Source organism: Pangasianodon hypophthalmus, chromosome 13 (assembly GCF_027358585.1).
Source record: "Pangasianodon hypophthalmus isolate fPanHyp1 chromosome 13, fPanHyp1.pri, whole genome shotgun sequence".
In the NCBI taxonomy this organism is placed as follows: Eukaryota; Metazoa; Chordata; class Actinopteri; order Siluriformes; family Pangasiidae; genus Pangasianodon; species Pangasianodon hypophthalmus.
Genome location: NC_069722.1, coordinates 15673159 through 15700485, shown reverse-complemented (window position 1 = coordinate 15700485; position 27327 = coordinate 15673159). Strand labels below are relative to the sequence as shown.

The 27327-nt window shown below is 39.1% G+C and overlaps 1 protein-coding gene across 5 annotated transcripts in view; it reads right to left on the bottom strand.

Moving 5' to 3' along the window:
* Window positions 1-6212: 6212 nt before the first annotated feature.
* Window positions 6213-27327, bottom strand: part of rnf213a (ring finger protein 213a) — a 48595-nt gene continuing 27480 nt past the window's right edge. For all 5 annotated transcript variants that reach the window (XM_053239128.1, XM_053239131.1, XM_053239130.1 and 2 more), the window contains exons 29-67: window positions 24731-24855; window positions 24545-24640; window positions 24337-24458; window positions 23453-23575; window positions 23290-23354; window positions 23018-23171; window positions 22794-22929; window positions 22313-22504; window positions 22051-22181; window positions 21400-21557; window positions 21091-21300; window positions 20764-20951; window positions 20540-20660; window positions 20343-20443; window positions 20051-20233; window positions 19746-19912; window positions 19520-19625; window positions 19302-19416; window positions 18977-19184; window positions 18178-18374; window positions 17935-18057; window positions 17701-17811; window positions 17280-17522; window positions 17115-17190; window positions 16856-16890; window positions 16648-16748; window positions 15636-15792; window positions 15241-15415; window positions 15056-15150; window positions 14501-14752; window positions 14210-14342; window positions 14022-14105; window positions 13713-13893; window positions 10594-10795; window positions 10430-10507; window positions 7838-8035; window positions 7588-7677; window positions 7302-7480; window positions 6213-7166 (exon numbers count right to left, since the gene is read on the bottom strand). In XM_053239128.1, coding sequence (XP_053095103.1) covers window positions 7013-7166; window positions 7302-7480; window positions 7588-7677; window positions 7838-8035; window positions 10430-10507; window positions 10594-10795; window positions 13713-13893; window positions 14022-14105; window positions 14210-14342; window positions 14501-14752; window positions 15056-15150; window positions 15241-15415; window positions 15636-15792; window positions 16648-16748; window positions 16856-16890; window positions 17115-17190; window positions 17280-17522; window positions 17701-17811; window positions 17935-18057; window positions 18178-18374; window positions 18977-19184; window positions 19302-19416; window positions 19520-19625; window positions 19746-19912; window positions 20051-20233; window positions 20343-20443; window positions 20540-20660; window positions 20764-20951; window positions 21091-21300; window positions 21400-21557; window positions 22051-22181; window positions 22313-22504; window positions 22794-22929; window positions 23018-23171; window positions 23290-23354; window positions 23453-23575; window positions 24337-24458; window positions 24545-24640; window positions 24731-24855 — 5565 coding nt within the window. In that variant the 3' untranslated portion in view covers window positions 6213-7012. The remainder of the gene's footprint in view (window positions 7167-7301; window positions 7481-7587; window positions 7678-7837; window positions 8036-10429; window positions 10508-10593; window positions 10796-13712; window positions 13894-14021; window positions 14106-14209; window positions 14343-14500; window positions 14753-15055; window positions 15151-15240; window positions 15416-15635; window positions 15793-16647; window positions 16749-16855; window positions 16891-17114; window positions 17191-17279; window positions 17523-17700; window positions 17812-17934; window positions 18058-18177; window positions 18375-18976; window positions 19185-19301; window positions 19417-19519; window positions 19626-19745; window positions 19913-20050; window positions 20234-20342; window positions 20444-20539; window positions 20661-20763; window positions 20952-21090; window positions 21301-21399; window positions 21558-22050; window positions 22182-22312; window positions 22505-22793; window positions 22930-23017; window positions 23172-23289; window positions 23355-23452; window positions 23576-24336; window positions 24459-24544; window positions 24641-24730; window positions 24856-27327) is intronic.

Here is a 27327-nt window from a genome sequence, read left to right as displayed (position 1 = left end):
TCTGCATGTCAAACCTCTGAACCTAGTTGGAAAGCAGCAACAACAGAGGCTTTGCAGCAGCTGGTGCTTGCCAAAGTGCTGTGGAAGAATGTTACGAGCATCCACCCAGCAGGGCATACAGATCCACAATGGTTAAAAAGAAAAAAAGAAAATAAGCAATGACATTGTGGGAAAAAATCACTTGTTTTGAAAAAACATAATCTTTATTGAATAAAACTGTCTCCGCCGCAAAGAGTGATTCAGGATGGGGTGCAAGTATTCACAGGGCCTCCTGCGTTGACAAGGCGTTATACAAGGGCCACTACTATATCATCACTTCATAAAAACATGTTCTCTTGTGGTCAATCTGAATGAGATTCTAATCCTGATGGACGGCCAAAACATGGGTGAGGAATGGCAAAGCATAGCCTCATACTGGATGCCAATGATATTCATGAAACTGCAGCAAATGAGACTGGTATAGTCTTATAAATGTAAGCCATTACTTGACACTTCAGCCTCACACTGCCCTGTTCCTAATTATCCTCAGAGAAACACTGGAAACATTTATGGTGCTTTTCAAAAACCTTATCATTTTACTACAACATCCCAATTAAAATAAATGCCTTACATGTGAGGAAATTCAAGCTACTGAAATGTGTGTGGTGTGAAGTCGGAGAAATGTTCAGTCCACACAGACTGATATGTAATTATAGAAGGTTATTGGCAGCTCATACACTATATGACCAAAGGTTTGTGGACATCTGACCATCACACTCCTAGACTTTCCACTCGATTTTGGAAGGTGGCTCTGAGGATTTTCTCATTCAGCCAGACACAGTGTAATGACTTTAGCGAACGTGACAATTTACAAGCAGATTGGCTTAGGCCAAATGCACACGTATCATGGTTGTACCAATGTCACATCACAGCACCTTGGAGAGCATTTCACTGGGGTCTCATAAATTCATAATAACTTTACTGAAAGGAGTATCTCTTCCTCACTGGCAGTGCACTCCGGGCAGTCTGCTGCAGCTATCTTGGCATCACCACACACCCTCTCCAGGTCCTACAAGGTTAACATTTCTCCATCCAGTGCTGTAAGTGTACTGGTCAACACCTTTCTATTTAGTTATAAGTTGGATAGGTTTTATGGCATGATATCATGGCATGATATCTAGGTGATAATCACTATCCCTGATGATTAGGAGGGGGGAAATAGTGGCAGAGCTTATTGTGCTTGCCAGTCGCTTGTTATGTTTGTAACTGTGGTTCTGTCTACCATCATTCAGAACCAGTGATGATCTGGTAGGAACTCAGTGAAGTCAGAAGAAGATTATTGTATAAAAATATTATTTATTGTAAATACTGGTCATATGTCACTTCATGATTTATTTAGACAGTTTTGGCATTCATGGGCATATGCACAAGAAGGTATCCAGATGATATTCATTATCTCTGCCAGTTAGATGGTGTTCACTGAACAACAGTTAAATAGTTAACTAGTGATTTCATTGTTCAAAAATTCTATAACAGTCTAATCCAGTGTATGATACTTAAATTCCATCCATCTTCTTCTTTGTGTTCTTCTTCTTATTATCATCTCTTTACTGAAATGAGACTGGTGTGATCTGATGTGATGCTTTAAAGCAAAGTGTTACAATTTTTAATGTTATGTGATAATAAATGATTTCCCCCATTTTTCAGAGTACTGCATATTCTGTTAAAACATTGTTTCATTGCTTGCAAGTTTAGATGCTCTGTTACAAACTCCATTATCATTGTTTACTGCAAATCTTTAATAAATTAGTCAAAACTGAATTAATTATGGATTAAAAGTTTCAAAATCTAATTTTAAGTAAAGCACCTATAATCTACACAAAAGCCTCTACAAGTGTCCACCAAATGACCACAAACAAGTGCAAGGTAGCTGCGGAAAAGATCCACAACTAAAAACAAGCACTTCACTCTGAGAGACACAACAAAACTGAAGAGTTGGAGAAAATACAATACAGATTGATATTTAAAAATTTTTAAATAATAGACATATTGTACACTCAATACTGGCTTCATTATAGCTTACAGCTACAGTGGTTTAGTATTTAGTTTGGATCCTTTGTTTCACAGAACTTCTTGACAATGTCTGGGCATGGAATCAATCAGTTTGTGTAACAGCTGTGGTGGAAGTTTCCTCTAAATTTCAACCAAAAAAACTGTCCATTCATCCACACTAGAGCATTGACAATCTGCAAATTTCTTCTCCATTGCATCCCACAGATGGGCTATGGGGTTTAGGTCAGGGCTCTGGGAGGGCCATTTTAACCCTTTCAGACCCTATGTCCATTTGCATGTGTTTTCTTCTTTATTTTTTGCTTTGCTGCACATAACACTGATTGAGACCTGTTGTCCATCAGAATGGATGTTTAACAGCCAATCAAACAGCAGCTTAGCTGAAAATGGCAGCACTCCAGCCAGAGGCGGAGTAAGAGCTCATTTTTAAACTCTTTTTAACTTATTTAGAACTTAGTGATATTTATCTGCTTGAGTTTTTCTCATCATATTATGAGTTTGTTATATTGTGATAGATTGTGAAATAAAAAGTCCAGTAGCAATAATACATTTCTACACAGGATTTTCCGAAATCTTATTGTCCGTTTCAGTATACAGTGAGTCTTGATGTATTGATTGTCCAGACTAGTTTTTTTAGTGCTGCTGCTAAAATTTTACTTTGCAATCACAGTGTATCCAGACAATTACTGCATAAAATAAAGTGTACAGTAAGATGAAAAATATTTATTCTACAGCATACACAGTACTTGAAGTGCTTCAGTTAACTGACAGTGGAAACATCTCAGAAGTTGAAAGCTTGGCTAGTGATGACGAGGATGAAGGTGTAAAGAGTGTCAGGCTCTCGACAGTAGGTGAGTCTAACAAAACTCCATATAATATATAGATATATAGAGAGTCAGGGATGAGGCAGTACCACTGATAGGGCATGAAGTTGTTGTCGAGGCATTACATGATAAGGAAGGGTCAGGCCAAGAAAACGAGGAGGAAATTGTCCTATTTTGTGAAAAAAGACATCCAGTGGTATCATACTCCTTATACTTCTATGATGCCACTGGATGTCTTTTTTCTTTCTCAGGTTAGTATGAAGGTCATCTTCACAAAAAAGGACAATTTCCTCCTCATTTTCTTGCCCTGACCCTTGGGAAGATCCTATCACATACATCACTGAACCATTGTGTCTACATCAAACGGTATATTCCCCAGGAGAGGTTTGAACTGACGACCACAATGATTATTGTCTATGCTGAACAAAATGCTGTGAAGGGGTATAAACATGCATCAGTGCATGCAGCCCTTGTAGGCAATGGGAGTGCTGAAGATCCCCAGAGTGTGAATGTATTGTGAATCAAGCGTAAACCTTTATGCAATTACAACAATTACGACAGGCCTCCTTTGTACTACAGTGTACAAAAACAGTGTCTTTCTCCCTCCGTGGAAGAGGAACCCAGCACTGACAAACAAACTGTACCATACATTGCTGCCTTCAGTACACCAAAGGAAAATTGTACCTTCTCTGTGACAGAAGTAACCTAGCATATGATTTTCTTATATATCAAGGTGCCACCACAGAGCTCTCTGAGAGGGGTAAGGCCATCTTAGGCCATGAAGCCTCAGTGGTAACTCATCAGTGTCAACCACTGCACAGCCCAAACCACAAGATCTTCTTTGAAAACTTCTTCACAACTTACAATCTGCTTGCAGTAAAGAAGATACATGCAGCTGGAACAGCTAGTGTGTCCTGATTTGCCAACCCACCACTGATGAGTGACAAACAGATGTCTAAAACAGAAAGAGGGAACCATGATGAGGTCAGGAGCAGGCATGGAAAGGTGTGTTAACTAAGTGGTTTGTGATCAGTTTGTGACAGGTTGTTCTCCTTGTTTAAATATTGAACATGTAATCACATAAAAAAAAAAAAAAAAATGGACATCATGCATAGCACTTTTAGGTTATGGTCCAAGTTTATGTTTCACAAAAAAATATTTTTTATAGCATTCAATTCAATTTTATTTGTATAGCACTTTTAACAATGGACATTGTCACAAAGCAGCTTTCCAGAAATATATAAACTCAGGATATAAATGTGGCAAGGAAAAACTCCCTGAGACAATATGAGGAAGAAACTTTAAGAGGAACCAGACTCAAAAGGGAACCCATCTTCATCTGGATGACAATGGATAGCGCAATTATAAATAATTTCCTTCTGTAACTGTGTACTAAATGGCCAAAAGTACAATTGTGTAACCAGGAAATTCATTATAGTTTTCACATGAAGTCTATTTTGTTGAAGTTACCAACTGTTCCCAGATGGAGACTTGAGTGCAAAACTGTTTCCTGTTATAGTCCATCACAAGCTTGCAAGAGCTTCCTTATCAAGCCATGAGAATGATTTCAGTATGTTCTTCTTTTGTCAGAGGCATTCTTAAAGGTTATCTGAAAAAATATATAATATAAACTAAGTATGAAAAACTTTGGAAGACTTTTATTATGTAGGTCCCCTTTGAGCAGCCAAAAATGCTCTGACCCTTTGAGGCATGGACTCCATAAGACCTCTGAAGATGTGCTGTTTTATCTAGCACCAAGACGTTAACAGCAGATCCTTTAAGTTCTGTAAGTTGCGAGGTGGCTCCTCCATGGATCGGACTTGTTTGTCCAGCACATCCCACAGATGCTCAGCTGGATTGAGATCTGGGGAATTTGGAGGCCAAGTCAACACCTTGAACTCTTTGTCATGTTCCTCAAACCATTCCTGAACAATTTTTGGAGTGTGGCAGAGAGCATTATCCTGCTGAAAGAGGCCACTGCCATTAGGGAATATCATTGCCATGAAGGGGTGTACCTGGTCTGCAACAATGGTTAGGTAGGTGGTACATGTAACATCCACATGAATGCCAAGACCCAAGGTTTCCAGGCAGAACATTGCCCAGAGCATCACACTGCCTCCGCTGGCTTGCTTTCTTCCCATAGTGCATCCAGGTGCTATCTTTTCCCCCAGGTAGGGGACACACGCGCACCCAGCCATCCACACAATGTAAAAGAAAATGTGATTCATCATACCAGGCCACCTTCTTCCATTGTTCCATGGTCCAGTTCTGATGCTCATGTGCTCATTGTAGATGCTTTCGGCAGTAGACAGGGGTCAGCATGACCGGTCTACAGCTATGCAGCCCCATGTGCAGCAAGCCGTGATGCACTTTGTGTTCTGACACCTTCCTATCACAGCCAGCATTAATTTTTCAGCAATTTGTGCTACCGTAGCTCTTCTGTGAAATCAGACCAGACAGGCTAGCCTTCGCTCCCCTCATGCATTAATGAGCCTTCGGCACCCATGACCCTGTCGCCGGTTCACCGATTGTCCTTCCTTAGACCACTTTTGGTAGGTACTAGCCACTGCATACCACGAACAGCCGACCCACACCTGCTGTTTTGGAGATGCTTTGACCCAGTCATCTAGCCATCACAATGTGGCCCTTGTCAAAGTCACTCAGATCCTTACGCTTTTCCATTTTTGCTGCTTCCAACACAACATCAACTTCAAGAACTGATTGTTCACTTGTTGCCTAATATATCCCACCTCTTTACAGGTGCTAGTGTATATATATATATATATATACTCAATGTCATTCACTTCACCTATCAGTGGTTTTAATGTCATGGCTGATTGGTGTGTCTGTATATATATATATATATATATATATATATATATATATATATATATATATATATATATATATATATATATATTAGAGAGAGAGATAGATAGATAGATAGATAGAGATATGCACATATACATATGCACATACCGTACCCAGGTGATCGTTGAAACAAAGAACATAACACAAGGAAACGGCTCTTTAATTGTTTTTTTTTTTTTTGATTGTTTGTTTTTTAATTTAAAGTGAAGTGTCTCACTTTTGAATCACTTTTTTATTTTATCTTAATGTATGGCTTTATGTTGGCTTGCTTGCTTTATTTTTTTAATATTTTAATATTCCTTTAGTCAATGCCATTATACGAAATGAGCAGGATACTAACATTTTTTAAGTGGTGTATATTTACCATAGTGGTATGGTAGGTATCCCCAAGAATCTAACAAAAAGGCCAATGTGGTGTGTGTGCAGAGGTTTTTTTTTATATACAACACAACAAAGTTGATAATTACATTCATTAAACATATGAGAGAAACTTTATTTAGGAAACACTGATTTTAACTACTACTTCACAACACCTAACTTTGCTTACAGTTGAATAAGGCCACAGGGCCAAAGTGCAACAGAACACATGGTAATGGTTCAATGTAAGGCAATTGGTTATTATTTTACTTGCAAGATTTTCCTAACAATTTCTAACACAGATAACTCAGCAGAAAATCAAAGCAGCAGTATAATCCTTCTCTGTTACTAAAAACCCATGATTAAGGCTGAGTCTGGTCCCAGGGGATCAAAAAGTGAGTATTTATTCCAATTTAATCCCAGAGCTAATGTGATTTTCAAAATGTCCCTGAGTATAAATTTAGATTATTTTATTAGTACCCTGATCTGTACTTACATGGGAAAAGTTTCTGCAAAACAAAACCCAAAGAAATAAATGTAAACAAATTGTCAGTGACAAGCTGTGAAATAATAATGGAATAATCCAGCTAAAGTGCATGCTGACAAAAGGAATCATCACAGATTGTATGCGCTTTCAGTTGTTTGACTGCCTAAACAGGAAGACGCATTGTTGTTGTGCAAACTATAGCTTTTTTATATTTCCATTGTAATTATCTTTATGCTAATACTGCAGCAGCATATTCAAACATTGTCACTTATTATATTGCACCCAAAGTGGCACTTTTTTCTCCCACAGGCACCCAGTATGAAAATGCTGCTTAATTATGATGATTGTAAAGAAATACAGCTGAGATAGTAGATTGATATATGGAGTGGAGGAAGGGTGACGATGGGAAACTTTGATATGGGCTTCATCTTTGCATTCGCTCTTGCTTGAGGAGGATGGAGAATTTCCAGGCCTCAATGTACTGTGCTAAAAGTATCTCATCAGGGAACAACTCCTCCACATCTGGAGGGACATCCATGTCTTTTCGCTCCATGTAGGACCCCACAGTGTCTTTCACGCTGGTAAAAGGAAACCACATGTAAAACAAATTACTTACTCAAACTAATTACACTGACAGTATAGTATACAGAATACTTGTAACGATTCTGAGTAAAATACTTTCGTCCCAACCCAGCAAACTGTTGCAGGCTCACCTCCAGTTGGGCTTGTAAGTGTCTGTGGCATTTGGGTGCTTCAAGACCAGCAGTAGAAACTCGTGCATTTCCAGCAAGAAAGAGTCTGCGCTGGTCTTTGTGAAGAAGCCAGTAAGCAGTCTCTTTTCCTCCTCTCCCAGAGTTTTCTTATACTCCTTACTTATCCCTACAAATGGGTCCTGAGAAGTACACAAATCAACCTAAATGAAATATACTATACATGGCACAATACATCCTATTTAATGAACTGGAATTCACAAAACCAACTGTACTGAGATTCCTGTACCCTCTTAAGGCGCAGCATTGTCTCAGATTTGAGAGAGGTGAGGAGCTGCCACAGAGCCACACAGTGTTTCAGACAGCACCTACTCAGAGCCTATAGATTAAGCACAATATTGATAATTACTTACATATCTATGTAATATGCATTTTCATATTCACATACTGGCAAAGAATTTACACAAAACACTGTTTTGTGCAATGTCTGTGAGAGAAAATCAATACTGTATTAAAATCTACAAAAAAGTCTTAGTGACCTTAAGTACATGCTGGGCTATGTGGTCAGCCATTTGTAGTTCTTCCTTCAGGTAATCGCCCAGCTGCATGTTGGGTTCTCCCCCAGTCATGGCCAGGAAGCCCAGGGCCACTTCCACAGTGGACAATGCCTCACACACGTCACTGTAGGACTGCAGCTCCACAGACAGTGTGGACTGGCTTAATGAAGACAAAGCCTCCTGCAGCAGATACACAGTCATGGATGAAAGTCAGTTTGTTATCATAATATAAAGGGAAAGCAGAACCAAGGTCCCATTAAAAAAAAAAAAAAAAACATTGCAATCATTCAGCACATACACTCACCAGCCACTTTAAAAGGAACACCTATACACTTGCTCAGTCATGAAATTCAGCCAATTACCATTGGGTTCAAAAGTATTTGGACAGTGACACAATTTTTTTTTTTTTTTTGTAATTTTGTCTCTGTACACCAACAAAATTTGAAATGAAGCAATCAAAATATGATTGAAGTGTAGAATTTAATTCAGTGGGTTTAACAAAAACTATCAGATTAACCATTTAGGAATTACAGCCATTTTTTTTTTTTTTACACAGTCCCTCCATTTTCACAGGCTCAAAAGTAATTGGACAAACTAATAATCATAAATATTAGGATTATTTTTAATACTTGGATGCAAATCCTTTGCAGTCAATGACTGCCTGAAGTCTGGAACCCATGGACATCACCAAATGCTGAGTTTCCTCCCTTGAGAAGGCCTGCTTTGCCAGGCCTTTACTGCAGCCGCCTTCATTTCCTGTTTGTCTGTGGGTCTTTCTGCCTTCAGTTTTGCCTTCAGTAAGTGAAAAGCAGCTCAACTGGGTTGAGGTCAGATGACTCAGCCATTTAAAAAGACTCCATTTCTTTACCTTAAGAAGCTCTAGGGTTGCTTTCGCAGTGTGTTTTGGGTCATGATCCATCTGTACTGTGAGGCATGGTCACAGTTTTGACCATCACACATTTGAATGAATCTGAGCAGAAACTATATCTCGATACACTTCAGAATATATCCTGCTACTTCTATCAGCAGTCACATCATCAATAAACACCAGTGACCCAGTTCCATTGGCAGCCATACATGCCCATGCTATAACACTGCCTCCACCATGTTTGTAGATGATGTGGTATGCCTTGGATCATGAGCCCTTCCTTTCCCATCTCCATACTCTTTTCTTTCCATCATTGTGGTAGAAGTTAATCTTTTTTTTTTTTTTTCTGATCTGGCCTTTCCATTCTTGAGTGATACCAGTGGTTTGCATCTTGAGGTAAACCATCTGTATTTACATTCATGAAGGAGTTTCTAGATTGTAAGCTTTGACAATGATATGCCTACATCCTTGAGAGTGTTCTTGACTTGGCTAGACGTTGTGAAGGGGTTTTTCTTCATCAAGGAAAGGATTCTGCGATCATCTACTTTAGCTGTCTTTCATGGTCTTCTAGGCCTTTTGGTGTTGCTGAGCCCTCCAGTGCATTCCTTCCTTTTAAGAATGTACCAAATTGTTGATTTGGCCACTCCTAAAGTTTCTGCTATCTCTCTGATAGGTCTATTTTGTATTTTCAGCCTAATGATGGCCTCCTCCACTTGCATCGACACCTCTTTGGACCGCAGACTGAGAGTTCCCATGAACGGCTACCAAATGCAAATTCAACACTTGGAATCAACTCCAGACCTTTTACCTCATTAATTTTTTCATGAAATAAGTAGGAAACACACCATACCTGGCTATGAAACCACTTATCAGTCAATTGTCCAATTACTTTGAGCCTGTGAAAATGGAGGGACTCTGTAATAAATGGCTGTAATTCCTAAACTGTTAATGCAATATTTTTTAAAACCTGTGAATTAAAGCTGAAAGTCTACATTTCAATCAAATCTTGACTGCTTCATTTCAAATTCATTGTGGCATTGTGTCACTGTCCAAATACTTATGGACCAGACTGTATATGGCAGCAGCACGGTGCTTAAAATTATGCAGATACAAGTCAAGACCTTTGGTTAACGTTCGCATCAAATAGAAGAATGGAGGGAAAAAATGTGATCTCGTAGACTTTTTCCATGGCATGGTGGTTGGTGCCAGGTGGGGTGGTTTAAGTATTTCAGAAATCTGGGATTTTCACGCACAATGGTGCCAAAAAAAAAAAAAAAAAAAAATCTGGTGAGCAACAGTTCTGCAGGTAGAAACACTGTGTGTATGACAGTTTCAAGCTGACAGGTAGGCTATGGTAACCGTGGAGAGCAGAAAAGCATCTCAAAAAGCACAACACACCAAACCTTGAGGCTGACTGGATACAACAGCAGAAGACCACATCAGGTTCCACTCCTGATGTGAGCTGCAGTGGGCACAGGCTCATTGACACTTGACAGTTAAAGACTGGGAAAAAATACCAGCCTGACACGACTGACTGACTGGATAATTTTTGAATAAACAGGTATACAGTTATTCCTATTAAAGTGGCTGGTGAATGTAGACACAAGGACTTATAGGTTTTGGTTACAATGAAAATTAAGCTAACTATTCAAACAGCAACTTAACCATATTCTATATGTCATAACTGAATATTTCATAAAACTTACTTGCTGAACTTTGCTTTTCACATCCTGGAAGATATTTTCATAATTCCTGTCATGTCTGTTTACAAGGGTCGGAATTCCCTAGAAGTCATAAACATATCATTTATGTCATTTTCAAGCACTGAATTCATAGCGTTATGGTAGTTTTGTGTGTTTTTTGCACCCACATTGAGGCTGATAAATGGCTTGCCCTGCAGGAAGCGCGTGAGGAGTTGCTGCTGGATCTTGGGCAGGTCATACTCGGACAGTGTCTCACGGCCGCGCTCCATGCTGTACTGGCAGTTGGAAAGCACAAGAGGTAGCAGATCTCGCTCTACTTCGTATCTGATAACGTGGAGCTCTGTCAGGTCTGCTGGACTCACTGTATAACTGTGTATTTAAAAAAAAAAACACAAGATTAAATTCAGCTCTGGAATTTTTGGCACCCTTGTAAAAGATGAAAAATGTTTTTGTTTGTTTTGTTTGTTAGGTAAATTAGCTTAAACTCACACTAAAAATATAAGAGAGAAATCTAACCTTTAACTGAAGTAAATTTATTCTAAGAAAATAAATAACAAAACCACAAGTCACAATTAACTGGGTTCCCTACAAGTTCAACTGTTTTTTGTTTTTTTGTTTAACAAAATTTTTTTAAGTTCATCTGAGTGTTTAGGATCTCTTAATCAGTCATCCATGATGTCCAGTTTCACTAGGGTATAAATATGAAGCAACACAGAAGCCAAATTCCCTTAGTCATTTAGTGACCTTCATAAACCAGGCAATGTCCATAGAAATAGCTACATACCTGAAATTATTAAAATGTTTAAAGAAAAACTGAGCTGAACTGGGTTCTATGGTCAGATGAGCTTTTAGGGACCCAAGGTGCCACTTTTAGTGTAAAAAGAAGGACGGTTATTCAGAAAAAAAAAATATAGTGAAGTGAAGTGACTTGTGGCCAAGTATGGTGACCCATACTCGGAATTTGTGCTCTGCATTTAACCCATCCAAGTGCACACACACAGTAGTAAACACACACACACACCCGGAACAGTGGGCAGCCTTTTTTGCTGCGGCGCCCGGGGAGCAGTTGGGGGTTCGGTGCAGTTGGGGGTTCCTTGCTCAAGAGTCTCACCTCAGTCGTGGTATTGAGGGTGGAAGAGAGCGCTGGTCGTTCACTCCCCCACCTACAATCCTGACCTGAGACTCGAACCCACGACCTTCAGGTTCACCTTCGGGTTGCAAGTCCGACTCTCTATCCATTAGGCCACGACTGCCCCCAACTTATATTTTTGTCTCTGTTGGAGGATCCATGATGTGGGGCTGCCTTTCCTCCAAAGGACATGAAAATCTTGTTATGATGCATGGCATCATGGACTCCATGAAGTACCAGGAGATTTTAAATGAAAATTTGGCTGCCTCTGCCAAGAAGCAACAACTAGGTTGTGGCTGGATCTTCTACAGAACAATGACCTAAAATATATGTCCAAATCCACAAAAAAAAGGTCTATCATAGTATATAGGCACTGAAATTAATAATGAATGAGCTCAAAATGCAGATTTTCAGTAGCTTTAATTTGAGGGTATTTCCATCCAAATTGGATGTACTGTGTATGCACTTCTAATATTTATATTATATTTTAAATAAATATTATATTATATATCATTTTATATTATATATCAATTATTTGGTACATTCTTAAAATGAAAAAACACACTGGTGAGCTCAGGAACACCAAAAGACCCCAAAGACCACAGAAAACAACTGTGGTGGATGACAATTCTTTCCCAATTCTTTCCCCTTCACAACAGTTGGCCAGATCAAGAACACCCTCCAGGAGGTAGGCATATCTGTGTCAACAATCAAGATAAGTCTTCAAGAGAGTAAATACAGAGGGTTTACTACAAGATGTATACCACTGGTAAGCCTCAAAAACAGGAAGACCAGGTTAGAGTTTGTCAAAACGTCTACAAAAGCCTGTACAGTTCTGGAACACCATCCTATGGACAGATCAACTTTTACCAAAAAGGGAAGAGATGAGTATGGATAAGGGAAGAAACTGCTCATGATATGAAGCATATTACCTCATCATATCAAGTGGGCATGTATAGCTTCCAAAGGATTCCAGCTCCTTTATATTTATTGATTATGTTAAACACTAACAAAAGCAGAAGGATGAGTTCTAACGTGTATAGGGATATATTACCTGCTAAGATTCAGCCAAATGCTTCAAAACGTATTGGATGGCACTTCACAGTGTAGATGGACAATGACCCAAAGCACATGTTGAAAGCAACCCAAGACTTTTTTTTTTTTTAAGGCAAACAAGTGGAATGTTCAGCAATGTCAATCACTAGACCGGAATCAAATTGAGCGACATTTCATTTGCTGAAGGCAAACGGCACAAGAACAAGCAGGAACTGAAGACTGCTTCAGTAAAGGCCTGGCAGAGCATCACCACGGAAACTCAGCATCTAGAGATGTCTATATTTTCCAGACTTCACGCAGTCATTGACTGCAAAGGATTTGCGACCCAGTATTAAAAATAACAGTTTAATTTAGAATTATGTTAGCTAGTCCAATTAATTTTTGTCTCTTAAAAGGATGGGCCACATATAAAAAGTAATGTAATTCTTGCACCGTTCACCAATTTGGATGTAAATCCCCTGAAATTAAAGCTGAAAATCTGCACTTTGAGCAATATTTCATTTCAAGTCTAACATACTGTGGAAGGCAGCTAAAATAACAAGTATTTTCTCTTTCACGCACCATCTTTACCAAGAATGCCAATAATTCTGTATACATGGCAATTGAGACAGGCTTCTGCTCTGCTCCTGATTTTATAACATTAGCTTGTCTGTTACTGACAGAGGAACATTTTCTAAAGCTGTTCTACAGTTTGGCTTACAGAAAGGACTGATTCATTTAATGCAGTTTAAGCATTGTAATTCCAGAATGACTATCAAACTGACACATGGCTACCTAAATACAACAACCATTGTATAAATTATAGTTATACTGCAATCATATGTTACTGTTCATCATACATACATTTAATAGCTTTATAGTATCAATAAACCAAATTTAGCCGAATCCAACCCAGTAGCTATGTCTCTCTTACATCTCAACAGCTGTGAGGGAGGATGATGGGTAACGTTTGCCTGCCCAAGACTAAGCCACCATCATTGTGAACTGCAAGCTAACAGAGCAGCTGAAAGCACTTGGAAGAAAGTGTAACTATCATCTTCCATACTAGAGACAAAAGAAAGCTGCAATAAGACACCAGATGAAATACAGTGAAGTATTTACCTAGTCACTTCTCCAGTATACTTGTCCACTGCATAGATTAAATCATTATGCAGAGCAATTAGATAGCTGACTAGAGCGGTGGAGCATAGACCCAGACCCTGTCTTCGTGGCAGCAGCACCTGCAGGTCAGCACTAAGGTCTAGGTCTTCTTGGCAGTACTCAGCTGGGAGCTTGATCTCTCCTGACAGTCAAAACACAGTACGTATTTTATTACTTCAAATAAGAAAAACAGGCAGTGAAAATGTCTTTTTATCAACAATTTAAGTGTTTTACTGGATGTTTTAATGAATTTTTATGGATGAGGCTTACCATTTGTAGCCAGAGATCCTCTCAGTTGGTTCCATGTGGACAGGAAGATATTGATACGTTTTTCATAAGAAGTTATTAGAGATACTGGGGGAAAAACAAGAAAATTATAAAATAATAACATCCAGTGATAGACTTTTTTTAAAGCTAATTAGAATGCACGGATTACAAAGCAAACAGTTAGACAGTACCTGCTTTCAGGTTCTGCAGGAACTGTGCTATAGTACCACTCTGAAGCTCCGTCGCATTCTGGAACTTCTTCACCAGATCCTTCTGGAGAGCAAGAATGTCTGGGAGGAACTTCACCAACCTCAATTCTGCCTCCTAAACAACGGAATCCATCAACACATTTCCGATCATTTCTAAAGCATCTAGCAGCTAGACTAAAGCAAGTGCTAACAATAATTAATGATGCATAAAACAATGCAAAACGATCTGACATTCTTTTCACTCACTGCAACTCAAGCTAGAAAGTGGCTTACTTTCTGTAGGAACTTCCAGAGGACAGGAAGTGTGTCCCTGCCTCCATTCTGCTCCAAAATGTGGCCCAAGCCCAAAAGAGAGACACGCTGCCTGCAGCTCCACACAGATGAGCCGTGAATCAAAGAACCTTGCGGTAAATTGCGCAGGAACAGCCGCGGCTCTCCAAACATCACCTTCATCACTGGATTAGATGACACCCTCTCATCGTCTCTGATAAAGGTGTTCACTTTTGCCAATTGAGTATCCAAAACCTGTGGTGGTAACAAAATAACAAATACATAGCAAAGTAAATATCACACCAAGTATAATTTTAATACATCTTGCAGGAAGAACGATTGCCTTCTACCTTCACTCCTTATGTACACAACCAATCAGAATACAATTCCACAATGAAAGTCTACAGAATCCAGGCATAATTGCAGATCTCAATGATTTGAGTGTAAACAGACTAGTCTTGCTTCAAAGCACAAATGTCACACAGGAAGTGACATCAAAGAGGAAGGAAGAGAAGTCAAGGAGGAAAACTTCAAATATGCTAGCACATAGCCATCTACCTTCAGCTGGCTTGTGATAATATCATTGGCCATTGTCATCTCCCAGTTATTTCTGGCATCTTTAGTTGAGAGCAGATTATTATAAGCTACAGGCCCTGTTCAAGAAACAAGGCAAACATAAGAACACATGAACAATATCAGTGTGTACTATTGAATACTGAATGACTGTGGTAAACGGCCCTTACTCTGACTGGGCTGATGGGGCTCTAGAAGACTGCAGATGGTCAAGTGGACGGTGCAAACTGTGTCATCTGCCCCCTTCCCTAGAGCTCTGATTAGCTGCTCGATATCCTTCAGCAGGTGGGCCATCAGAAACACCCCAGGTTGTGCCACTGGGGGTTTAATGATTGTGGTCAGAGCCTAGAGAATACAGCGAAAGACATGGCACGCACAACAGAGGGATGATTTAGAACACAAAAAGAAATTCAGGGTCCTAAAGAGTAAAGCAATTCATATTTATAGATCTTGCACACACACTTCTAGCACCACGCAATCCTTCCAGACCATTAGCATCATAAAACACCAAATAAAATATACCAGAAAAGAAATACAACAGGATATGGGAGTTCATATACCATACCTGGGGCTGGTTAGAGGCTCCCAATAGCATGGTCATATGTGTAAGCATCCTGAGTAGGGTGAATGGAGCGGGAGACATGCTCTTTGTGTCCTGCATATCTGGCTGATCCCTGCGATGTGGATCCCCCAGGATGTGCCCTGTCTGTGTGCGGTCCCCTCTGCAATCAGAAAAAAAGATCAGTCTTCTACACCACCCACATGGCACAAATAAATATCAAAATGCATTAATATACACCAAATATACATTAAGTGTCCTGGGACAAATTATATTTGATCATTTCGACAATGAACAGTAAGACACTATAAAAAACAGTAAGACACTTGCAAATATGCAGAGAACGTATTTCCCTTATAGAGAACAGTTTTAGCTGCTGCCTTTGATCTGTAAATGTGAAGCAATTTGTAGCTATAAACCAGTATTTGCAAATACATAAAGTATGTTTTGCAAATTAAAATGTAAAACTATAACCATCCACCAGAGGGCATCTGGCCATGTAACTGCAATGTTAAATGGTGTGCCTTAAGGTGAAAGATTCAGAAAAAGAATATATTTTTTTACACAAGCTGAGTCTCAAATAGTATACTATGGTCTAATATTTAAAAGAATTTCCTATACACTAATAGGTACTATACTAAAATGGTACTGGTAAATGGGTTTATACATGAGAAGTCTGTTAAATTCAAATATGAAATAATTTCCACTCCAAGGGAAATGATTTAAAAACTGCAGTTCAGTGGTACCTGGCATTAACTTGCTAACAGCGACAGCACTGCATTTTGTCATTAACAATGACAGAAACGGTACCAAATGCAAGCATTCTACCATGGTTGTTGGTAGCTATGTTGGTCATCTACTTGAAGCCTACTGTTTCCATAACACCACAACAATCTTAAAAATGCTTAGTTTAATGATTAAGTTGACTAACGTGTAACCTACTGTAATTACTGAAACCATTCAGTGCATTACCATTGCACAGAAATCGTTACTGAAACGCTAAATAAGAAATACTTACTGTACTGCCAATATCCTGAAGCCTGTAACAGGTCTGTGGTCAATGCCTCCTATCTCTTCGTTGCAGTCTAGACAGCGACTCTTCTCCATTGGCTGACCACACTAAACCATCATGCAGTGGGAAAGATGTTACTTTTAGATAAATGAACAAAACTCAGCCTGTGGGTAAATAAGGAATAACAGTTGAGTCATTTGTTAAACCCACCCACCTCACCAACTGTGCATGGGTGACCCTTTGGACAATCTGAAGAGAAAAGAAAAATATAAATTAAAAAAAAAATAAATAAATATAGCAAATGCCGTTTAACAGTTATTAACAGAAATGTACAGTTACCAAATTCAAATAGCATAAAATAGGTGACATTTACGATAATAATGATTAGACGACTAAACCGTTACACTAAACAAACTCAAAGTAGGTATTTCATAATTAGCAGGTCTGTTGAAATCCCATGGGTTTGTACTTACAATACCACTGCAGCTGCCCCATGGCCTGCTGGGCAACAGCAAGCATGTCATCTGGCATGGTGGGTAAGAAGGCTCTCTGTACAAAAAATAAGACAGACATCATTGTATATTGACCTTCACAATACAACCTTGCATAATTATAATATGAACAACCACCAGCCAAACCTGCATGTTGGCAGGAAAGAAAGCAAGCTGTAAGAGGGGCTCCACCACTGCATGGTTTGCACAGAGAAGCACTGCTGCCAGGTGAACAGTGAGCTCCAACACCACATATTCATCACCCGATAAATTGGGATGTAACTGCAGAGCAGGCAACTGGTTATGCACCAGAGCCTGAGCAAAGACCCTGGATTCTGGAGTGAGAAAGACTTTAGAGTTCTTGCTGAAGTCTTCAAGTGCTGCCAATTGCTAAACAGGAAACACAAAGTTGGTCAGGCCATCAGTTTCAATACATACTATATGCCCAAAAGCATGTGGACACTTGACCAGTCACATATGTGTTTGTTGAACACCCCATTCCAGATTTAGTTCCCTTTGCTGTTATAATAACCTCCACTCTTTAGGGAGGAGGAGTCAATGTACTCACCTCAGGTTTAGGACGGCTGTTAGGATTGTTAGCTCTGTACAAAGTGGTGACTTCTCTAAACAGAGCCAATAAAATGTACACGTTCTTCTTCACAGGTGAACATCTGCAAATCTGTACATATCACAACAAGTTATCAAATTTATCTGATTAATTAAGACCAATTCTGCACATGGTTTCAAATGTATTTTAAAAATAACTGATTATGCATAAACACAATGCGCTCCATTGGGATACCTCAAAGGCTTCTTCTATTCTTTCCATTTTCCCTTCTAACAAGGCCTTGGCAACTGCATCTCGGATAGCCTTGTACTCCACACCGCAGACCAGATACTGGTCAATCTGGCTACTGTCTTTTCTCTAAAGATAAAACATTATAAACATTATAGAGGAAATTCTGAAATAGCAGGATGTGAAAAACACTAATTTTGATTTGATATCTATTTGATGTATTTTTTTCCCCAGTTGAAAAAAGCATACCATCTGGAGAATCTCTTGAGGAAACAGCCAGCTAAGCTGATCTTCATTTAGAAGCTTCTGGACGTATTCTACTCCATAAAGACTGCAGATTTTTCTGATAAGGTAGACCCTGTACCAGTCATTCCTACTTTGCTTGCACATATCCTGCACTGAATCCAAGAATGCAGCCACTCCAGGTGAGCTCTCCTTTTGAGCAGCTAAAAATTAAACACAAATAAATTCTATACAGTCAAGGATGATCTCAGAAAGTGTGCAGTTATAAAACTGGGCTCTTTGGCTTCGCCTTCTTTTTGGCCCTAATTGCTTTATCATACTATTAATTGCTAATGGATTTTTATCCATTACATGGTTTGTGCAAATCACCACCCATCTCCATCTGTATCATCTGTATGTTTTGGTTTTCCCCATGGTGATGGATGACAAAGGGTTCTTGTTTTTTTTTTTTTACATGTGAACAGCCTCATGTTTACACTCAAAGAAAGAGGATATGGCAAAAGGCATTAATTAAGTCCCTGGAGCTTGACAGCATTTTAAAAAGAAATCTTTTCAAGGATGTCAATTTGTTTTCATTTTAAATATAACCTGAACACAGGTTATTTGCGCCCAGTGCTCCCAGAATAGGATCTGGATCCACTGAGACCCTGACTAGGATAAAGTTGGAACTAATGTAAATGAATAGTCTAGAGGGGTGCCACATGTTTTGGAAGAATATGTTGCCTCTGTATTGATATTCAAAACACAATTTACTGCAATAAATTGATCAGTTAATCTTGGACTTAAAATTGCTTCTAATGGTTACCTGCAGTGGAGCTTCTGTTGACTAGTAGGTCTGCTGCCATATCTAGACACAGGCGAGTTCTGGCCACCTGCTGTAGGTGCTCTATGGTCACAGTTTCAGTAGCCACAGCTCCAGTTTGCAGGAATTCCATCAGAAAGTTCTTCTCCTCCAGTAGACAGGCCTGCTGCTCAGTCACAGAATGCCACTGGGTCCGGTCAAACATAGAGTCCTACAGATATAAAGTAACCAACTGACAATATAAGAATTACATATCTAGAACACTAGACAATCTGAGAGAGGTGGACACTAAAACTGTAAAGAAGAAAAAAAGAAAGAATAGGCCCACCTCAAGGCAGTTTATATACAGACAATAAAGCTCTGTTTTATCAGCTTTCTCCAGGATGTTACTCTGCTCCACTCCTGTGAGATGTTGCTGAAGGTAGTCTTTCACATCAGCAAAGCTGAAGGGTACGAAAGAAAATGCAACCAGAAACAAAACTGAAATGCATTCGTTCATGATCCAAAAACAGCTTAACGAAAACATCTTAATGACCCCACTCTCACCTGTACTTGAGCAGCAGTTTGAGCACTACAGAGCGTACTACAGGGTTTTTGTCCACAGAGTCATCAAAAGGAGACAGAGCCTTGGTCAAAAATCGTCGATCACAGCCTTATAAATGGGAAAATTATATTCAAGTAAATATTTGGGCTGCTTGACCTGGACTAAACAACAACAACAACAACAACAAAAATCCATATTAACCCTACGAAGATATACACATAATCCCACCTCGGATCATGGGTACAGACCCTGCCTCCACCATGAGGAAAGACAGTAGGTGGAGGATGATGGCTTTATTGGGTGGCGAGTTGTCTCTGAAGCAGATGGTGGAGACAAGGTCAATGAAGAAGGCATTGCACTGCTTTCTGAATTGGCCATTTTTTTTGATCAGGCTCCTAAAAGTCAAAAACATACAATCAACTTAAACTAGTTAGTAACATTTTGAGCTCAAAAATATCCTCTATAAAACTGACAAGACAAAAATACATAATGGTCTACAAATGGGACATTTCATTTCAGGGTGATCGGCTTACCGAATGGTCTCGGATGGCTTGAGGCCAAAGTCATCATCTACTACATGCATGCAGAGTGGACAGTACATCTGTCCTGGGACCAGCCACTGCTTGATGCAGGCCAGACAGTAGATATGATCACAAGGAAGACTCAGAGGATCATGAGGGTCTCCCATACACACTGGACATGGCTGGAAACCAAACCTAGATTCACAGCAACAGACTGACTTGATTTCTCAGTCATACCTCATTTTATTCATTGATTTTTGCCAGCATTCAAATATTATAATAACAAGTTAAGGCATATTTGTACCTAAAAATCCGATCATTTGCTCCATCTTTGCAGGTTTTGAGTATGGTAATAACTGCTTCAAATGGCTGTTTCATTTTGAGGTCAGAGTTATTGTCCAAAACCTTAAATGAATATCAAAAAGGGATAAAGAGATCAACTCCAGACTACTACCAGAAGAAAGAGAGTTAGTAGGCAAGGGTTTAAAAGTTAACGCTTACTTGAGCCAACTTTCGTGTGTGCTCAAGGACCAATGGCTTGAGATTCTTCTCCACATCCTCTATATCTAGGAGTATGTGTTCAACAAATAGGGAAAGGGCATGGATACGTCGCCACCCACGTCTAAACAAATAGCACATGGGAGCAATGAATTGTTTACATGTGTTAAACTACTTTAATTTATAGTGCATCCATTTACATTAATCAAAAAATTACATTTACTTACTGCACACGTGCAGTCATTGTTTTGCTCCTTTCTCCATAGTGTCGGATGCTCTCCTCTGAGCAGACCAACTCAACTGGGACTTGTAACTTCTTCACATTTCGCAGCCAAGCCAGACAATCTGTAAAAACATCCAGGCCTTGGGGCTCCAGATACTCAACACAGGCCATGGCAGCATACACATCTAGCACCTGAAGAAGATAAAGATTGAAGAATGTGAAATACTGAGTGAAATGTTTTCATTCTTTACAGCCTTTTACCCACTAATGGGAAGTAGTCCATGTGTAAAATATCAAACAGAAACAGTCCTACAAATCAACTACAGCTCACCATTTCCATGCCCTCTCTGGTCTCTGCATTGCCCAGGAGCACCTGAGCAATCTGGGGCTCAATGGTGATCATTCTGGAGAAGTTTTGCAGGCGGTTCTTAAACTCATGGTAGGCAGCATGGATCCAGGGTAAAGAGGTCACTTCATTTTGTTCTGCCTCCTGACGGCTTCTCAACTCATTAACGCAGCATATCAGAGCTTCTGCTAGGAGCTGAGGAGTAGATACGCATACACAAACATTTCTTTGAGGAGGTATTAATTTAAAAATTGAATAAAATATATATGTTAAAACATGTTTTTAGATGCTGACCTTTTGTTCAACCTCTGTAGTTACATTTGTTGTCAAAGAGACGAAATCCTGAAGATATCTGTGGAAAAAGTCCACCTGCATTTCTTCTTCAGCTTCTGCAATATACCGGCCCAGTGGAGTCCTCCGAAAGAACTCCTCAAACTGTTTCAGAGTGTGGCCTTTCAATAATAAAAGATAAAAAATTACAATGAAAATTGCTTTCTTTAGCCACTGTATACCAACAACTTGCAATGACAGGGTCTGGGACCAGTGGCTAATCTAGAACTAAATTTACATTGCAAAACAGCCAGTGTTCTGCCAGAAAAATCATATGCGAACAGTGAACTGTTGGAAAAAAAAAATAAAAAAAATAACACCACTATAATGAATCAATAGACTGAAGAAGAATTAACTATTTAAGTCTAATAGCAAAAATCTATCAAGCAGCTACACACTCCAAATAAATAGTTAAACCTAGTGAAGCTAATGAAAGATTCACTGTTCACAGTAGTCCTTCACAGTCATAATTTTATTCCATACATTTGTAAACTGAAAAACATGAGCTTGTTCTTAAAATGTTCCTTCAATCTCTAAACCAGTGGTATGCATATCCATACTGCAAATGTGCCCTTGCACTGTCACATACATATGTGTGTGTAAGTTTTCTGTTACCTTCTCTGTGCAGAGCATGTACCCAGAGGTCCTCTAAATGATCTCTGATTATCCAGCTGAATGGCATGAAGCAGCCTGTCTTCCTATGAGCCACAATACAGTTCTGGACAAGAATTGTCTTTGTCACTGAGCTGGGAAAGACACAGACAGTGTAAATATATTCATAAAACTCTTTTTTCATAAAATCTATATTTTAAAATATATTCATAAAATCTTTCTGCAGAGGCAAATCAATACAGTGATGTACATATGAGGTACTTACTTGGAATCCACTCTTGTATATGGAACATTTAATAACTTGACATTTCCAAAGATGTCCAACCACAGTTTTTTCACAGATTCACCTGAGTTTCTGTCTAGCAAGATGTCGAGATTGTGGTCACGGTCAATAACTGAGACCAGCTGTGCCAGGGAGGGAATAACTGCAGCTTGAACCCGCTTCCATAAGGTATTTCTGAAAATTTAATAACAGTATAAATGAACACCTGTTAAAATTATATTAACACAGTAAGAGAAAGAAATATTTTATTTGCTTGGTACTGTTTAAATGAAATAATATTTCATTTAATGGTCAGCTGACTGTGACTGGTCACAACTGAAGAAAAAAGGCTTGAAAAAAGGCCATAAACTGCTGCCAAGGCAGATCCAACATAATAAGACTAGATCTTCCTTTAACAAATTATATTTCATTTAATTGTAATTAAGTATATATATATATATATATATATTTTTTGTTAACCTACCTGAATGTCCCACCCTCTTGAAGAGAATCAATATTGGATGCTTCTTTGAAAACCCAATTCTTTGCTGAGAGAGTGTGTTCATCATGGTTCATCAACACAGAATGAAGACGGCGCTTTATGGTTTTCAAAAATGTAGCTGTTGATTATAAAAGCAAAACATTCAGTGGTTAACTAAATGTTAGAAATTATTCACAAATATATTTAAAAAAAAATTACATTCACACCTTGAAGTTCCTCGCTATCAGACAGGAGAGTTAGCAGAATTTCCACTCTTCTAGTGCTGCGACAACCTGCATCCCCCTGGTCTCTCAGCATGCCCACTGCACTTTGAACACAGCTACGCACCAGCGCTGTGGTATCTAGGACATTCTCCCAGCTCTTCAGATAGCACAAAGAAAAAAAATGGTTAAACTGACTCTTTTAGTCAACATTAGTCCACATGTCTACACAATGATAGAAAAATGAACACAATGTTGTTTCTGATGTTAGAATTTACTATATTATCCTCTTGCTCCATTTTTTGCGCTCCTTCTTCTCTATACATGTCCTCTGTCTCCATAGCTGTGACAGACAAAAACAGAGTTCGTGAGATTAGACAAACACCTGGTGAAGGTCTGTCTGCATTCAAAAAGGGTACATTTAGGTGAAATTTTGGTTACCCTCAGGCTGCTCTTCCTTTTCCTCAAACAGCTGACTGATGGTAAGAGACTGCAAGACTTTAATATCAGAGATAATATCTTTTGATCTTCTAAGGTCATCAATGTGGACTGACTTCCAGGGACCTTAACAGATAAGTACATCAGAAAATTCTTAAATCTGCCCAAAGCCCCATACACACTATATGAACACCTGACCATCACACACCCCTATGTGCTTCTTGAATATTCCATTTACACCATGGGCATTAATATGAAATTGCTAAAAAGGAAATATAAAGTTGGTCAGCAATCAGTTTCAATATACACTATATGGCCAAAATTATGTGGACACCTGACCCATCACACACATATGTGTTTGTTGAACAACCCATTCCAATAATTAGTCCCCCTTTTGCTGCTATGACAGCCTCCACTTTTCAATATTTTGGAACACAGTTTTGGGGATTAGTACCCATTGAGCAATTAGTGAGATTGGGCACTGATCTCGGACAAGAAGGCCTTGCATGCAGTTGGTGTTCAAATTCATCCCAAAGGTGTTAAGCTGGGTTGAGGGCAGGACTCTGTGCAGAACACTCAAATTCTTCCAAACCATTCTTGGCAAACCATGTCTTTATAGACATCACTTGGTGCACAGGGGCACTGCCATGCTAGAACAAGTTTGGGCTAGGCCCATTAGTTAGAGTTCAGGAAAATATTAATGTTAAAGCATACCAGGCATTCTAGACAATTGTGTGCTTCAAATTTTGTGGCAATTGTGTGGGGAAGGCTCACATAGGAATGAGATGGTCAGCTGTCCGCATACTTTTGACCATATAGTGTATCTAGTTTAAAATTATAGCGTATATAGTTTAAAATTAGCCATATATTCAAAACCTTTTTCTCACCTCCATGAAATCCAACATAAGAAGTTCCACCTTCCACTCTTGGTAGTTTGGTAATGAAGTAGACAAACACCTTACTGTCCTGCTCCTTCCTGAGTTTGTTGATTTCGCCAATAGAGGAGTACCTAAAAAAAGATTAAATGTCATGACTGATTTCGTAAAGTCCCACTTCGGCAAGTGAAATGGATAGAAGGCCAGACGGAAGACTTACTTTGCTGATGCAATGAGGTTGGAGCTTTGTAAGGCTTCATCAAAATCAGTCTGAATAATCAGTATCTTGTTCCCAGAGGTACTGTCTAAAAAGTTCCTGGGATGCCAGAAATGGATTATTGGTACTGAATTGGTATTGAAATTTACATATTTTTAAATGATGTAATACACAACTATTCATGCATACCTGATTTTCTTTAGGAAAGAATGCTCCGTGTCAAACTGTTGCAATGAAAGTAGCTCGATGTTCGGAACCACTTCCTGTAGCTGCTCGATGTCTGCTGCTGTTAGAAGTCTGGAGAAGGTAGTCACCTGCAGGATTTCAAAACAATCAGGTATTATCCACAAAAGGCAAGATTTATTATTATTATTATTATTATATGAAATTATTTCATTAATTTCAATTACTTAAAAGAGTCAAAACAGTATTTGAAATATTTGAATATTAATTAGCCTCCGACAGATGCATCATTACTTACTCCATATATGGCATTTTCTTAAGCAAACTTTAAATATACCAGTTTTGTTTATATTTATTTACCTACAGCAATGTGTCCTCATTGATATTAAGCTCAATTTTACATTTTCAACTCTTCTTTGCGTAGAATTATTAAGCCCCTTCCTACACATAGGCAAAATCCCAAATCTAAAACACTATTTGAGGTTCAGTCACAAAAAAGCTTGACTCTAGTTGGTGCCTGTTGAAAATTGTTGACTGCCGAAGTACATTAATCACTGACACACACACTTTGACACACATTTTGCTTGTTTTTATATAATTAATTTAAAACCCAATACTTAAATTAACCAATGCCATTGCCATTTGGTATATTTCAATAGACATGAAAAGGACTTTTTGTGTAAATATAAAAAAACCTCAAACAATGAAATATGACAATCCTTCACAAAATAGTGTTTTTCATGATGAATGAAATGATAATCTTATGCTTTAAAAGTAGCCACAGGTTATACTATAAATAACATCATAATTTAATGAAGATTACAAACGAAGATGATTAAGATGTAATAATCTTAAAAATGAATATTGACAGGCTGAATTGAATTGTGAGGTGCTGGATACCAGCTGACAGAGAAAGGAGAGATCAGCATCGCTGGTAAGCTTCTATATTTCTAACCTGAGCTGCCAGGCCCCATCAGCTACACCACAGCCCCGCCATTCCAGATGACTCAAGTAAAGACACACAAAGGAGTGTGGAACCAAGAGAGAAAGGGAAACCAAGGTAGTTGGCATCTATAAACAGCAAACATCCACCCAGGCGGTTCCAACAGCAGAAGAATGACCATTATGGGCTTTTTTTTTTTTTTTTTTTTTTTTTTTTTTAGATGCACTAGGGGGTCTGGAAAGCAACAACTCCACTACCATCCCTGATGCATTACAGCTGCATTTAGCCACATTAGTATAGCAAATGTGGATCCCTTGCATCTTTGCTCATCTTTGATCTTAGCAAGAACTATGAGAAGCTGAAGCATGCATGATAAACCAAATGATCCCAATTCTCTGATCAAAAGAAACCCACTCCCTTGGCTGGCAATATGAGCAGCTGGTTAGAAACCCTGAAAGCAGTGAAAACTCATGAACATAGGTGATTTGAGTGACTCCTGGCAACACAAGCCTTAGCACACTGGCTCTAACCTGTGAATTTGACTAGGACCCTATCATTTCTGTGATGCGGAGAACACGGATGGAATTACAGAAGTGAAATATAAAAATGTATTGTGTCTATGGGAGAAAAGCAAGCCATTTTGAAGTTGAGAAGAGAGGGTAAATCAATCAGAGCCAATGAAAAAGCATTGGGCATAGCCAATACAGCAATTTGGAAGGGAACCACTGGAGTACTAACAACCAGACATCAAACAGGTCGGCCAAGGAAAACAACAACTGTTGATGACAGAAACATTGTGAGAGCTGTGAAGAAAAACCCAAAAACAACAGCCAGTGATATCACCAACAACCTCCACAGGGCAGGGGTGAAGGTATTACAATCCACCATTTGAAGGAGACCTTAAGAACAGAAATATAGAGGCCATATCACAAGATGCTAACCACTCATCAGTAGTAAGAATCAGAAGGACAGATTGGAATTCACAGTGAAATACAGAGATGAGCCACAAAAGTTCTGGAACCAAGATGAACCTCTACCAAAGTGATGGTAAGGCCACAGTATGGAGAAAGTAAGGACTGGCTCATGACCCAAAAAATACAAATCATCAGTCAAACATAGATAGTGTCATGGCTTGGGATTGCATGGCTGCTTCTTGAACAGGCTCACTAATCTTTATTGATGATGTAACTCATGATGGTAGCACCAGAATGAATTCAGAACTCTACAGAAACATTCTGTCTGCCAATATACAGAGAAATGCACCCAATCTAATTTTTGAGGAACTTCATCATGTAGCAAGACAATGACCCAAAACACACTGCCAACACAACAAAGGACTTCATCAGGGCAAAAAGAAGTGGAAGGTTGTAGACTAGCCAAGTCAATCACTAGATCTTATCCCAATTGAGTATGATTTTACCTCCTGAAGAGGAGACTGAAGGGAGAAACTCCCCAAAACACACACTGAAAGAAGCTGTGGTACAAGCCTGGAAAACAGACCCAAGTCCCAGAAGGGCTCGCTAGCCTTCCCTGGCAAAATTAACTGGATCTGCCAGCTCTACGCATGTAAAGAGCAAGGGCTACCAAGAGGCTTGTTACTGCACTGAATCCCTGTCCTTATGTATGCAGCCTATAAACTGGGTGTCGGGCATTCTCCTAT